Source organism: Condylura cristata, unplaced genomic scaffold (assembly GCF_000260355.1).
Source record: "Condylura cristata isolate star-nosed mole 26May11 unplaced genomic scaffold, ConCri1.0 scaffold00031, whole genome shotgun sequence".
Lineage (NCBI taxonomy): Eukaryota > Metazoa > Chordata > Mammalia > Eulipotyphla > Talpidae > Condylura > Condylura cristata.
The window spans coordinates 16,845,075-16,858,615 of NW_004567132.1; the positions used below are offsets into that span (position 1 = coordinate 16,845,075).

The following is a 13,541-nucleotide window of genomic DNA, read 5'->3' on the forward strand; positions in this document are numbered from 1 at the left end:
AGATTTATTTATTTATGCATACAAGAACTGGGGTATAGGCCAGAGGTGCCGGCGGAGGGTGACAGGATTCACTGGAGACAGTGGGGTATAGAACAGTATCTACTGAAATACATTGCGGAAGGGAGCAGCAGGCGAGACAGGACAGGTCTGCTACGCCATGAGGGTCAGTCAGCTCTGGCCAGGGAGCAAACTTGTGCTGCAGTGGTTGCCGATAGCTTCATAGTGCTGAGACTTAATCCCTTGTGCCACCAGGGAGGCTCTTTGTTTTTTGCTTTTTTATAAAAAAAAAGGTACACTAAGGCCTCTCTGGTGGCACAAGGGGTTAAGTCTCAGCACTATGAAGCTATCGGCATCCACTGCAGCACAAGTTTGCTCCCTGGCCAGAAAGCTGACTGACCCTCATGGCGTAGCAGACCTGTCCTGTCTCGCCTGCTGCTCCCTTCCGCAATGTGTTTCAGTAGATATTATTCTATACCTTCCATCTCTGGCGATTCCTGTCACCCGTTGCCCCGCACCTCTGGCCTGTACCTCAATACTTATATATATAAATAAATTGTAAAACAAACAAACAAAAGAAAAAGTATTTCTAGTTTACATTGTTTGGACAAGATAAACTTTTTGAAAGGCTGTTGAATAAGATAAGAAATAAATTCTATTATATATGACATCAAAGGGTAGAGTCCATGGCCAACAGATAAAAGCTACAAAAATATCATGTATTCATTTTTAAAGACACTAATAATTAGATGTCCAGAAAATAAGCACATGAAGTCCGTATTTGTTTGTTTTTTAAAGATTTATTTATTTATTTTTAAAAGATTTATTAATGCATACAGAGCTGGGGTACAGGCCAGAGGTACAGGGTCGGTGAGAGTATTCACCAAAGACAGAATGGGGAGCAGGACAGGTAGATCAACAGAGTACACTGCTGAGGGGAGCAGCGAGCCAGTCAGGAGAGGTCTGTACCATGTGGGTCACCTCCGGGGCAGGGATCGAACTCTTGCTCAAGTGGCTGCAGCTTCTTCAAACACTTGCAAAAGTGGCTTTAGCTTCTCAGTGCTGTGCTTTAACCCACTGCACCATCAGGTAGGGCCCTTATTTATGCCTACCAGAGTTGGGGTACAGGCCAGAGGTATGGGGGGGTGAGAGGATTTACCAGAAATGAGTGGGGAGCAGAACAGGCAGATTGACTGAAATACACTGCTGAGGGGAACACGGGGCAGGTGAGCAGAGGTTTGCTGTGCCATGCGGGTCATTTCTCAGGCCAAGCACTGAACTGGTACTGCAATGGCTGCAGAGCCCTTCATAGTGTTGTGCTTTAAGGAGAGCCCAAAGCCTGTTATTTTTTTCAGAGCTGTTGGCTTGCTGCAATTGTTTGACTAGTTGAGACCTAATTCAATCAAACTTTGATTCAGAGATCAAAATGTTTATTTCTTGACTTGTAGGTGATGCCACTGTTACAATATCTCATCGCTATACCCCCAAAGAGCAGCTGAAGAAACATACAATTCTTGCAGATATTGTGATCTCTGCTGCAGGTAAGGATACCTCAGGAGGATGGAAAGGTGTCATCTCAGAAGAGAGAAGATGGGTCTCAGAGTTTGCCTGTCTCACCTCCGTTCCACTCACCATTCCCGTCGGAATGATACTGTGAACAGCCTACAGAGATGGGCAGTGGTTGTGGATGAAATACTGGTTTCTGGCATTCCATTATAGACTTGCTAAGTGAATACGATTATAAAGCCTCAAAATATTTCTGTTTCTTATAGGAAGTTTAAATGGTTCCTTGAGTAATAGTTTTTATAAAACAAGCTAACTTTTCCAGATTTTTTTTAAGATTTATTTTTTTATGCATATAAGAACTGGGATGTAGGCCAGAGGTGCAGGGAGTGGTGGTATGAGAGGAATCACTAGAGATAGAGTAAGGTGCAGAACAGAGGGATCTGTTGAAATACACTGCTGAGGGGAGCAGCAGGTGAGACAGGAGAAGGTCTGCTGAGCCATGTGGGTCAACTCCCTGAATGGGGATCGAACCGATGTTACAGTAGCTGGCTATAGCTTGATAGCACTGAGACTTAACCCACTGTACCACCAGTGAGGTCCTAATTCTTCCAGATTTCTTGAAATTAAAATTAGATAAGAATCTGACATGTGGAATCTTCTTTTCAATTCTTAATTGATCACTCCTGTCTCCATCTCCAGGTATTCCAAATCTGATCACTGCAGACATGATTAAGGAAGGAGCAACTGTCATTGATGTGGGAATAAACAGAATTCAAGATCCCATAACTGCTAAACCTAAGTTGGTTGGAGATGTGGATTTTGAAGGTAATAGAATAAGTTTTTAAAAATATAAAGCCAGTAACTACTACCTTTAATGGACATTTTAGGACAGATCATTTACTTCCTTTAGCTTTTAAACTAATGCTACTTTGTCGGCAATATAAATGTCTTCCATAATAGAGAAATTTTATAATTATAGCCATTCTAGAATAATTTTAGATATTTGTGTCGTGAAATTATAGAGAACAGGTATAAGCTTTTCAAGGAATTATTTATTTATTACTTAAAAAGATTGATTTATTTATGCCTACATAACAGGGGTACAAGCCAGAGGTGCAGGGGTGGTGAGAGGATTCATCAGTCAGAGTGGGGAGCAGAACAGGCTGACTGACGAAGTACACTGCTAAGGGGAGCAGTGAGCAGGTCAGGAGAGGTCTGCCACACCATGTGGATCTCCTCTGGGGCAGGCGGGGATTGAACTCATGTGGAAGTGGCATTAGTTTCTTAGTGTGTGCTTTAACCCGCTGCGCCACCAGGGAGGGCCCTGGGCTAGCTTTTTTTTTCAAGAAAAAAAGGATTTCTTCTTTAAGATTGGGTTTGCAAAACCTTACTTTTTTCCAGAAAATTACTTTGCTTGGTTCTTTGGGCAAACTGTATAGTTAAATACAATAAATAGAGTAAAATTAAGAAAAGTTGTAGGCAGATATTGACGTAGTGCTGTTTCTTTGAATGTTTCTCCCATGATCTGTTAAACTACATAGATTTCCTTTCCATATTGTCTCTATGTAGAAGTCAGGAAGAAAGCTGGTTACATCACTCCAGTCCCTGGCGGTGTGGGCCCCATGACGGTGGCGATGCTAATGAAAAATACCATTATTGCTGCCAAAAAAGTGCTGAGGCTTGAAGAGCGGGAAGTACTAAAATGTAAGGAGCTTGGAGTGGCAACCAATTAACTGTGTTGTCTTCCTGTGTCATGAACTGCACTCCAAGCCAGGTGAAGCGGCAAAACACTTCGATAGAGATGCAATATTTTTAATTTATTCTAACTGAAATGGTTTTAAATCATTGTATTTATTGAAAGCGTTAAGTGGGTGGGAGTTTGGGCACAGGGCTCTGCAGTACCTCAGCAGGGGGCAGTGGGCTGTGGGTCTTACCCTCTGGCCTCCTGAAGCCTTTAGTCTAGTGATAACCTGGGGACATCAATTACAAATGGGTGTTTTAACTCTGTCAAGCCACTCAGTTAACATTGCCTTTTTCTAGGAGCGCGTTTCCCAAGTGCTATTCCAATGCGTTGATGCTCACTTTAGGTTTAAAACCTTTTGAGTTCAACTGGTCGAACCAAAGGGAAAATCTTCTAAGAGGACATTGGGGAAAAGATAAAAAGAAAGAAACGTGATTGGGTAGAAAACAAAATGTTGACAGCCAGAGAAAAAGCTTCATGTTTATAGTATGTAAGCTATTATTTCATGACTTATTCATTGGGAAAATGTTTAAAGTTGTTCCAATTGCTGTTAGCCCTCGTTTTATGTATTTCACCATTCATAAGTTCTCTCCATTTCAGTTTTATAGGACTGAAGGCTGATTTTATAAATTATTCATGTGTATCATCACCTTTGATTTTTCTTATTTCCTCAAACCTCACTGTCACATTTTTGTATTGTTGGAGGTGTTTATATGATTGCTTTGGTATATCTTGAAGCCTATTTTTGAAAAACAAAACTTCGGCTTGATAATCGTTAGGGCAGCTTGTGTAAGTATGCAACTTTTCCACCAAAGAATTGTCAGCAGCTGCCTGCTTTTCTCTGATGCATCTGTTGGCTTCTCCTACCCCTGGCCCTATAGTTTTCTTGAGAGCTTGAGTTAATACTGAATTTAATCAGACTTTCTGATTAAAATTTTGTTTTTTAAAATAAAATAATTTTCACAAATGTGGAATGAGTTTCTGAAATATAGTATCTTTCTGCCACTGTCTTATTTGTGATTTTTGTCATAGTTAATTGTTCTCACTGGATATAATCAGTCTAGGTGTTTCTGTAGTTGGTAACATCCAATTCTATGCCTTAAACAAATTGGTTTAAAGAACTATGGGGAAACCAGCCTGATCCTTTTAGTCTTGTATCTCAACAGGCTGTACTGGTCACGAGCTTTTGTAAGACTCAGGCTTACTAGTTTGAGCTGACAGGTGGGAAGGTGCTGCCACACACATCGCTAGGACAGGCCCCTGTGGACCATCCACCAGCCCTGTGTATTTGGCAAAAGCAATTCTTTCTCTAGGCAGCTTCAGAATGAATGAGAACACTGAGAGCTGACCTACACCCTCCTTGTTCCTTTGCAGCTGACTTCAGTCTTTCTATAGTTTTCAGGAGATGAAAGAAGATAACTTGGAGACTTTTTAAGTGAGTTATAGCTGATGTCCATAAACCATGCCTGCTGACTTAACCTATTAAACAGAGTAAGATGAGCAGAGAGCATTCGTTTTATTGAATTGTAGTTACATGTGGGAGAAAGTATTAATCTACTGCATGGAGAATAACAATATATCAACATGTTAAAAGCTACTGAAAGTAAGATGTTCATATATACACAATTTAAATGCCATAGGTTGAAAATTACAGTGATCAATTTACAAAATAACTAAAAATTAACATTATCGTTTCCCAGTTTGATTGATCAAGCACAGTTATTCCTAAATTCAAAATATTTCTACAATTCATTTTAGACCCCTGTCTATTGCTTTTGGAAATGAGCCAGGTTTTAAAACAAACATTTAGGGTGGATTATTATCTCTCCCAAGACTGCTGCAGGTGAAGATTAACAATTTGTATTTAAGCTTGGGGGGATGGTTCTAGATTGGTGAATAGCTAAGTAATTCTGCCTTTCTTTTCCCCAGTAGACACAGTAGAAGTTTAGAACTTTACTCTTGGCAGTGTCCCTTGGAAAGGAGCTCTGAGATTTAATGAACATTTCTTGAGCACTTTCTATGGACCAGGTACTGCACCAGCTCTGGCAATTGACTTAAGGTGTTAAGGTAAAGAAAAAGCACCTGTTTTTGTCAATTTGGATAAATGTAACCCTAACCAAAGTGATTTTATCAAGATCCCAACCATTGTGCTTTGGAGAAGGTAAACGTCAGATGCATTGTGGCTCACAGGCGCATGGTAGGCATTAAATAAGCAGGGTGTTCATTAAATGTGGATTAAATATTAAACAACTGGTCTCAGGTTTCATGAAGAAAGGGTTTGCCTCATCGTTAACAGGTTTTGATCTACCCAACTTGCTTCCAGTAATTCCTCTAATGTACTAATATTTCAAAGTTCAAATCATTCAAAGTCAACGCTTGTCATTAACTCTGCCTGATATGCAGTGTGCATGTGAATGGGAGTCTGGCTTTGGAAATCAGGCCACTGAAAACTTGTAGGACCTACTCATATGTATAAGGAAATTTGATCCTGGGCATGAGAAACCATAGACACCAACTTAAACGATCATTTTGTTGGTTTAATATGTGGTTTGAAATTTCATTTTAACAATTATTTTAGAACTATTTATCCACCCAAGTATGTTGGTTCTTTCATTAAAAGGCTTTTGGAACTTTTTAAATCTGAGAAAGCTGCAGACACACCTCTGCCCATAATGGTTTGACTTTGTCATATGACCCTTAGAAAACTAAATGAGCTGGAGAGAAAAGATAGGACCTTTACAGCATTTCTTAATATGTGGAATTACAAAACAAGTTCTCCAACATGTGTCACCAATTGGTATTTTAATAGATTTCTAGACTGTTTAGATGCTTTAACTTTTTTAAAATGTGCTATTTTAAATAGAAATTGGCTTTTGCCCTGTAGTTTTGGCTTTGGGAAACAAACATTTTTCATTTTAGAAAATACAGTGTAACATTTAGCTATGATCATTTTCATAACTACAAAGGGAAGGAAGGACTTTACAGGTAAGTAATGCTTTTCATCGACAGATCTCTAAATCAAAGCATAATGACTCTGGTAAATACAGAAGCAGGCTCAGAAAACAGAAGGGTTTTGGCCCAGACTCACAGTGAAGACTGAACTTTCTCTGCCATTTGTGCCCCAGGAGGGAAGCTACTTCCTCCTAGAGGGTGGTCTCACCATCAACTTCTCGTCCATATCTGTCCCTGCCTGTGAAGTCACAGTCTGACTCCATGTCTATCTTCACCTGTGGCACCATGAACACTGGGCTCTGCGAATAGTTGAAAGCAGGTGAAGCTGGACAGGAAATTTTGAAGTGCAACGTGATGCTGAACAAGAAGAAAAAGGAGGGGAGAATGATTAGTGCTCATGTCTTTAATGCTAAGCCCCAGGGCAGATCGCTAATGCAAAAAGTTCTCTTTGCTTCTGAACCCTTATCATTAGAACCAGCAGTACCCTATCTGCTTGGCCTTCAGCTACTGCTGAAGTTATTTAACTGGTCTCCCTTGCTTCAACCTACTCAGGTTGTTGCCAGAGTGAACCTGGCATCACAGATCGGACGGTTGATTCCCCTCTGTTCACACACAGAATCCCAACTCCTTCGCGTGGTAGCACAGAGGTTCTACACTCACATTCCTGCCTACTTCTAGTTTGAGTGCCTCATCCATCGGGGTGTTCTTTACCTTGTGTATTTTCAAATGCTATTATATGCCTGTTCCTACTGCCTTTACACATCTGGCAGACTCCTATTTCTTTCTAGACTACAGATAAGGCAGTCCCTCCCTTATGCCACTGAGCTTTCTCTGTGGGTACCCACTGTGTCTTGGTTCACAGGGCTGCCTTTCTATATCCTTGGGGTTAAGCTGTATGCTTGGAAGATGTGGATGCTTAGTCTTTATTAAACTATATTATATTGCTGAGCCACTTTCTTTACTGAAATGGATTCCTGGTATTTAATGGTCTTTGACTTCACCTGCTTTCAGAGATTTGGTACAACACAAGTGTAAGGTAGAATGTACCATTGTCAGTTACTCAATTATCTGCATTTCTGAACTTACCCTTTGTTTTGTGTAATTTTTTTTTGTTGTTGTTTTGTGTAATTTAACAGACTTTTGGAAATGTCCTATCCTGGTCAAATTCTCCACTGTCTGAAATTGGGGCAGTTAAGAGGTTAAGTTTAAGTGTAGGCTACTTTGAAATGAAAATAAAGACAGATTACTTTTTCCCTAACATTTATAAAGACCTGTGGCATTAACAGCATAGGAACGCTGATTGGAGCGCTGATTGGAGCGGTAAATGAAAAGGCAGGCAGAGACGAAATTTGCATGTTGACACTCCTGGGGTAGGGTGGCCTTGAGCCTCCTGCTTAGGGAGGCTAATAAATCTTCTCTCATCCAGGTACTGTGATAACAGCTTTCACTTTTAACTCATGATCCCATTTTTAAACTCGGTGGGCGCCATCTAATATGGGCGATTTATCTGCCACTATGTTGGACTAGCTGTGCTTTTTCACATGTCTGGTACGTGCAGAGCGACTCCGGACCAGTTCAGGACACGGGCTGCTCCTGTCATCTTCCCTAGTCATTCCTGAGGCAGTCTTTGTCTCTGAATTCTTCCTTCCCATTTTCATGCTCTCACCCCATCCCACTTGTTTTCAGTCACCACATAGTCCCACTTTTCACAGGTGGCTTCTCACAAGAACACCAAGGGGTCACGTTGTTGACCTGTGTGCTCCTGCAAACAGCCTTGATTCCTTTCTTGACTGTTTTTATCTCCACTCAATCTTTGATATTTAGTCAGCTTTCCTCAATACCTTCTCTTCTCTTTACTAACTAATCATACTGTTATTTTTTACTCCATAAAGTACCTACTGTTTTGATCCTTAGATCATTTATCTTGACTTTCAGTAATACATACTCAAATCATGTCTAAATTTTTCAATATATATTGTCAACTTTTACCTGATGTTTTTAAATAACTCTAAAGCTCAGTATCTTTATATATTATGTAGTTGTGTTATATCAGTGAAAGAAGATGTATTACTTCTCACAATGATCAGGTCTGCTTGCCTTTGTCTCCTGTGGTGGGCTAGCAAAGGCCTTTTACTGAGACACTGGCTAGCCTGGGAGATCCTAATCCTCAAACCCCCCTGGCCATTGCTTAGCCTCTTATTTAATACCCAAGAAATCTAACTTATGGCCATTACCTTCGATTGAGTTCTGAGTCACTGAAGGAAGAATCAGAGTGAGTAACTCCAACTGGAAGATCTTTTTCCTGGCAGGAAAATTAAAATGTCAGATGTGGGGCAAGTTTGAGAACATTCTATTTCTCCACTGTTTTCTTCACCCACTTCTATTCTCTAACCTCATGACTACCACTACACAGGAGTGGTGCATGGCCTCAGGGATGGGTGACTTCTGGCTCAGTTATTCCGTCATCCAAAGATTTCACAGCCAGGCTAGGTGGATATGAGACATGGGGAGGGCTAGGAAACAGCAAGGGCAATGGAAGTATATAGATGGGAAGGGGAATGAAGGGTGAGAAACTGAGAAATCAAGGGTGCTAGGAGGTCCTTAGAGGTTCTGAGGGGTTGGCTGCATTCTGAGTCTGGGTCTTTGAGGAAAGTGGAAGCCCATCATTAGAAACACCAGGGTTGAGATCTTTCGAGACAGGCTTGTCTGGATGACTGTCCAATAGGGATGTGAGGCTGGGGTCTAACAAATGCCAGGTCCCTTCCAGGGAGACTTCCCTGTCCAGCAGGTGGGAGAGGCCTGTGAGTCACACAGAATCAGCCCAACCACTGGTACCTTCACTTCTAATGTGCAGTCCAAATGTGACGTCTATGAAAGGGAAAATTCAGCTTGGATTTGAGCTGACTTCAACAAGTCATTTCAGCATCTACTGAGAAGCTTGACAGGCTCTGGAGTCATGCAAGAGAGGGCCAGGTGGTGCCACAGACATCTTCAGGGCACCAAGGGACTTGTGGGGCTTTGCCTGAACTAAAGAGAAGCTTGATTTGGGGTTTTCATCTGGATGGAGGCCCAATTCTCATGGCCCAGTACTCTACAAACTCTGCTTAGCATAGGAGTCCTTAGCAAATAAGACCCTTAGATTTAAAGATCATTGAGTTAAAGATGAAATGTCCTCCAGGGAGAGGTGGAGGCAAGTAGGAAGGGGAAGACACCGTGTGTTTTACTTACTGGCAATGCAGTGGATACCGTTTTGGGGATCTGATTGGACACTTTCCATGGGAATCTTTATAACTGAGGGAGGAGGGAACTGGGGCTGGAGAGAAACAGTTGGAAAAACCGATAAACACAACCAATACAACAGCTTTGGCTTTCTTGTTAAGATGGAAATTACACGCATCCACAGTGTGTAAACCACCATCCTCTCCACATCCAGACTGAACACTTCAAGGTGCTGCACAAATGTTAGGACCCCCTGAGGGGGTGTCACAGACAGGGCAGCCCTTCTCCATGAATTAAGAATAATATCAACTGCCATGACAGCCAGTCTCCTGGGAATGAACCTCACACAGTCTCCTGGAATGTGTAAAGATGTATGTGAAATGAACCCATATAAATTCAGTCCTGTTTTTCCATTGACTAACACAATCCAGTGATGCTTTTCCCCAAGCCTGAAATAGTTCCTGGCACATGGTAGCCACTAAAATATTTATTTATTGAATGAATCAATAAAATAATGACTTGTCTTTAAAAAGCACGTAGATTTTCATTTTCTTGGTAAGCAGGACCTGCCTTGGCAAATCCCCTATGGCATACATGTGAATGGATTATGAATCTCTTCTTTCCAAGGAAGAGGGCAGTGATTAGGACCAGGGGAGTTTTGGTCTATGACTACCAACAGAATATGCCCTATTCCAACTAATAGATCAGCAAGGATTTGCTTAAAAATGGCTCTGATCTGCAAAAGGCAAGATTACTAGGTGAAGGTGAGTGTAGGGATGTGGGTTCAGGTTAAGTTAGAAGAATGAGCCAGGTGTGGTATGAGATGGCACAGGCAGCTTAGTGTATTAAGCATGTTCAGACTCGGTCAGCAAAGGTTTTCTTAGTCCCCTCTTAGTGATTTATGTGCCTATCTTGGATGCATCATTTCTCTTGGGGGACGGTTTCATCATCTGTAACAACACTTGAGCTAGGCAATCTTTCTACCCAATCTTTTGTTATTTACTGCAAGTTCTGGATGACTCCCTGAGTATTTAAGGGTGGGGAGGAGAGGAAGCATGCAAAAAGAGAGGAGCAGATGGGGCTTTCAGGTGGCCCCTAGGCATCTGGGGAAAATAGTCATGCTCCTTTCAGTGTTAAATCATGCTTCTCTCCCCACCTCCCTCCTCAACACCCTGAAGGACAGGCCAAGCAAACCTTGTCCCCAGTCTTCTGACATGTCCAGGAGTCCAGTTTACTGATGAGCCCATTTTAAACCCTCCCCTGAGGTCTCCACTTTGTGGTCAGTCCACATCATCTCCGTGATGAAGCAGGTTCCATCTGTGACCTGCACTGCTGTTGATAAAAACTCTGAGCCCAAAGAATGGGAAAGTGGGAGATTGAGGGCCCAGCCCGGGGCTGACCGCCTGAGAAAACACCCCATCCCCAGCCCTGGGGGAACAGGGGAGGGCAAGACTCAATCTCTTCCCTAGTCCCAGGTCTCACATTCTCCCCACCTCCTCATCACTGTCCTCCTGTGCCCCTTTCCTTCTTTTCTTCTTTTTATCTGTCTCCTTTTTCTCCTTCTCTGGGAGGATGTTGTCAATCCAGGCCAGATCATGCTGGGAGAAGACGAGGTCCAGAAGCCTGCGGACGATGATGAGGCCCAGGATCTGTGGTGGGAATTGGAGAAAATCATGGGCTCAGCGCCCCATATTTGGGCGCAGTTTTTTCTCCCTCTCAGTTGTATTCAGGAACTTTTCTTTGGAGCCACCTCAAAGCTCCCCATACCATTACCAACTAACCCCCATCTTGAGTCTTCTCATCTGACTCTCCTCAATTAAGTGACAAGCTGAGTGACAACTTGTCACAGCTGAGGTGAGGGGTCAGGACAGAGGCCTGGGCCAGAGAGCTAACTGTTTAAATGAGTGGTTCCAAACCTTGAACTTGCATCACAAATCACCTGGAGGGCTTGTTAATATACACACTACTGAGTGCCTCCCAGAGTTTCTATTTCAAAGGGTCTGGAGTGCAGCCTGACTCTAAATTCACATCTCTGACAGAGTTTCCCAGAAGATGTTGCTGCTGGTGGTTTGGGGATCACATTTTGAGGTCCACTGTCCCTGTGCCCTCACTTCTGAGAGCTACCAATCTGTCTACTAAAGCTAAAGAAAGTTGGGCCTTCCTGATGACGCAAGGGTTAAAGCACAGCACTATGAAGCTGTCCACAGCCACTGCAGCACGAGTTGGATCATCAGCCAGGGAGCTGACCCACATGATGCAGCAGACCTCTCCTCACCAGCTGTTCCCCTCAGCAGTGTGTTTTAGTCAATCTGCCCATTCTGCTCCCCACTGTCTCACCCCCACACCTTTGGTCTATGCCACAGGTCTTGTATGCATAAGTAATCTTTAAAAAAAAAAATAAAGCCAGAGAAAAGTCTAGAAAACTTGGTGTTCAGGATAAATAAAGGGAAAACATGCTCTTTGGGTAAGATTAAACACTGACCTCTCAATAAACCCAATGAACTCAGGGTGGCTAGTTATAAGCATAGCCTTTTACCAAGAACTGACCATTAAATGAGGTAGAGAGAAAACCATCCAGCTGGATTTAACACTGGACTTGCAGACCCTGCTTCTTGGGAGCAAGGATGTGGATTTGGACAGACTAGTTTTTTAAAACTCCTGGCCCTGAAGACAAATTAGTGGTTGCTAGGGAAAGGGGTCGGGAAAGGTATTGTCTACATAGGAACAGCACGAGGGAATTTTAGGGATAAGGGAATGTTTTGTCTTAGGACTTGGGTGGTGGAATCACTACTCTGTGCGTCTGTCAAAACTCAAAGCCACAGAGTGAATTTTACCAACTGCAAACTTACAGAAGTCAGTGGAGGAGGGTACAGATTCCTAACTATGTCACTCACATGTGCTTCCTGAGCCTCAGCTTCCTCACCTGTAGGAAGGAGGTGCTGGGAGTCCTTTAGGGCTTACATGCCATACCTGCTCATTGCTACTATCAGTGTCTTTTCTTGTCACCTCAACCTTGGGAGGGCATTTTTGGGGGCAGATCCTTTTTCCTTACCACAAATACCAATGCCTGGAGTTTTCCAACAGATCCTGATTTGGGGTGGCTCCCAAGTGGCTCCAGTGAACAGTCAGGATGGAGAACCCTTGGCTTGGAGCCCCCCAGTAGCACACATTGTCAAGTTCTAATTTGCTTGGGCTCCTGGATCCAGCGCCTGCAAGCTTTGGGTCCATCTGGGGCTTGCTCTAAGCATTAGTCCAGGGGCTCAGACCCCCCAGAAGGCCTCCAGACCACTCCCCTCTGGAGGGGTTATCTAGGGGCCAGATACATTTTCATTTATTTGAAATAATTTCAAACTTACACAAAATTTGCAATACTCATCACTCCCACGCACTTTCCCTAACTTTACCAAACGTCATGCTAATGACAATGGACTTTGAAATTCTTAAATTTCTGATTCTATAGACCCCCTTTTCTACCTTCCCCCAATTTATCTTCAAATTCAGTTCTTTTAAATGATCAATTAAACATGGTTAATACAAAAAGTACTTCTGCATTCTGAATTTTGGCTGTGGGGAACTCTGTCTCCTTTTTGAATTTGCCCAACTTATCCATCCCTCTACAGACAGGGAAGGAGGGCAACTTGAATCTTGACTGAACTGCAGTGACCAGGCTGGAAGGCGGTTGGTGGGTTGACTCCGCAGCACTCTCCCCTCCCCCACCATCCAGTCTCACCTCTCCATTTCCCCTGCTTCATTTGGCTGGACTCACAAATGTGTGGGGTGCCTGCCTCTGTGGCCCCAGAAGAGTCAGGCTATCGGTGAGAAGGCAAGGTGAACTTCTCATGGATATCTGCCCGGGGTGAACCCACCCCCATAAAAGGAGGAAGGCTGGCCCCTCCTTACCATGACTGGGAAGATGATGGCAGCCATCGTGGATTTGAGGATCCAGAGCACCGCCAGGCAGAGTATCTGCACCAGGGTGAAGAGGTGGATCCGGCGAAGGGGCACGTGTCGGAGGAAGGCGTGATCCGGCTGGTGCTTGGCAGGCATCAGAAAGAGCTTGCAGCGTTCCCAGAACTAGTAAGAACAGCATCGTGCTCAGTCAGATGATGAGGGGAACCCTGCTGGG

The 13,541-nt window shown here is 43.1% G+C and overlaps 2 protein-coding genes across 3 annotated transcripts in view; one reads left to right on the forward strand and one right to left on the reverse strand.

The window, feature by feature from the left end:
- MTHFD2 (methylenetetrahydrofolate dehydrogenase (NADP+ dependent) 2, methenyltetrahydrofolate cyclohydrolase) overlaps positions 1 to 4,214 on the forward strand; it is a 14,188-nt gene extending 9,974 nt beyond the window's left edge. For both annotated transcript variants that reach the window (XM_004691543.2, XM_012731445.1), the window contains exons 6-8: positions 1,446 to 1,538; positions 2,203 to 2,328; positions 3,073 to 4,214. In XM_004691543.2, coding sequence (XP_004691600.1) covers positions 1,446 to 1,538; positions 2,203 to 2,328; positions 3,073 to 3,236 — 383 coding nt within the window. In that variant the 3' untranslated portion in view covers positions 3,237 to 4,214. The remainder of the gene's footprint in view (positions 1 to 1,445; positions 1,539 to 2,202; positions 2,329 to 3,072) is intronic.
- Positions 4,215 to 4,704: 490 nt separating this feature from the next.
- SLC4A5 (solute carrier family 4 (sodium bicarbonate cotransporter), member 5) overlaps positions 4,705 to 13,541 on the reverse strand; it is a 73,561-nt gene continuing 64,724 nt past the window's right edge. The window contains exons 25-26 of the mRNA XM_004691544.2: positions 8,431 to 8,498; positions 4,705 to 6,553 (exon numbers count right to left, since the gene is read on the reverse strand). Of these exons, the coding sequence (XP_004691601.1) occupies positions 8,464 to 8,498 (35 nt within the window). The 3' untranslated portion in view covers positions 4,705 to 6,553; positions 8,431 to 8,463. The remainder of the gene's footprint in view (positions 6,554 to 8,430; positions 8,499 to 13,541) is intronic.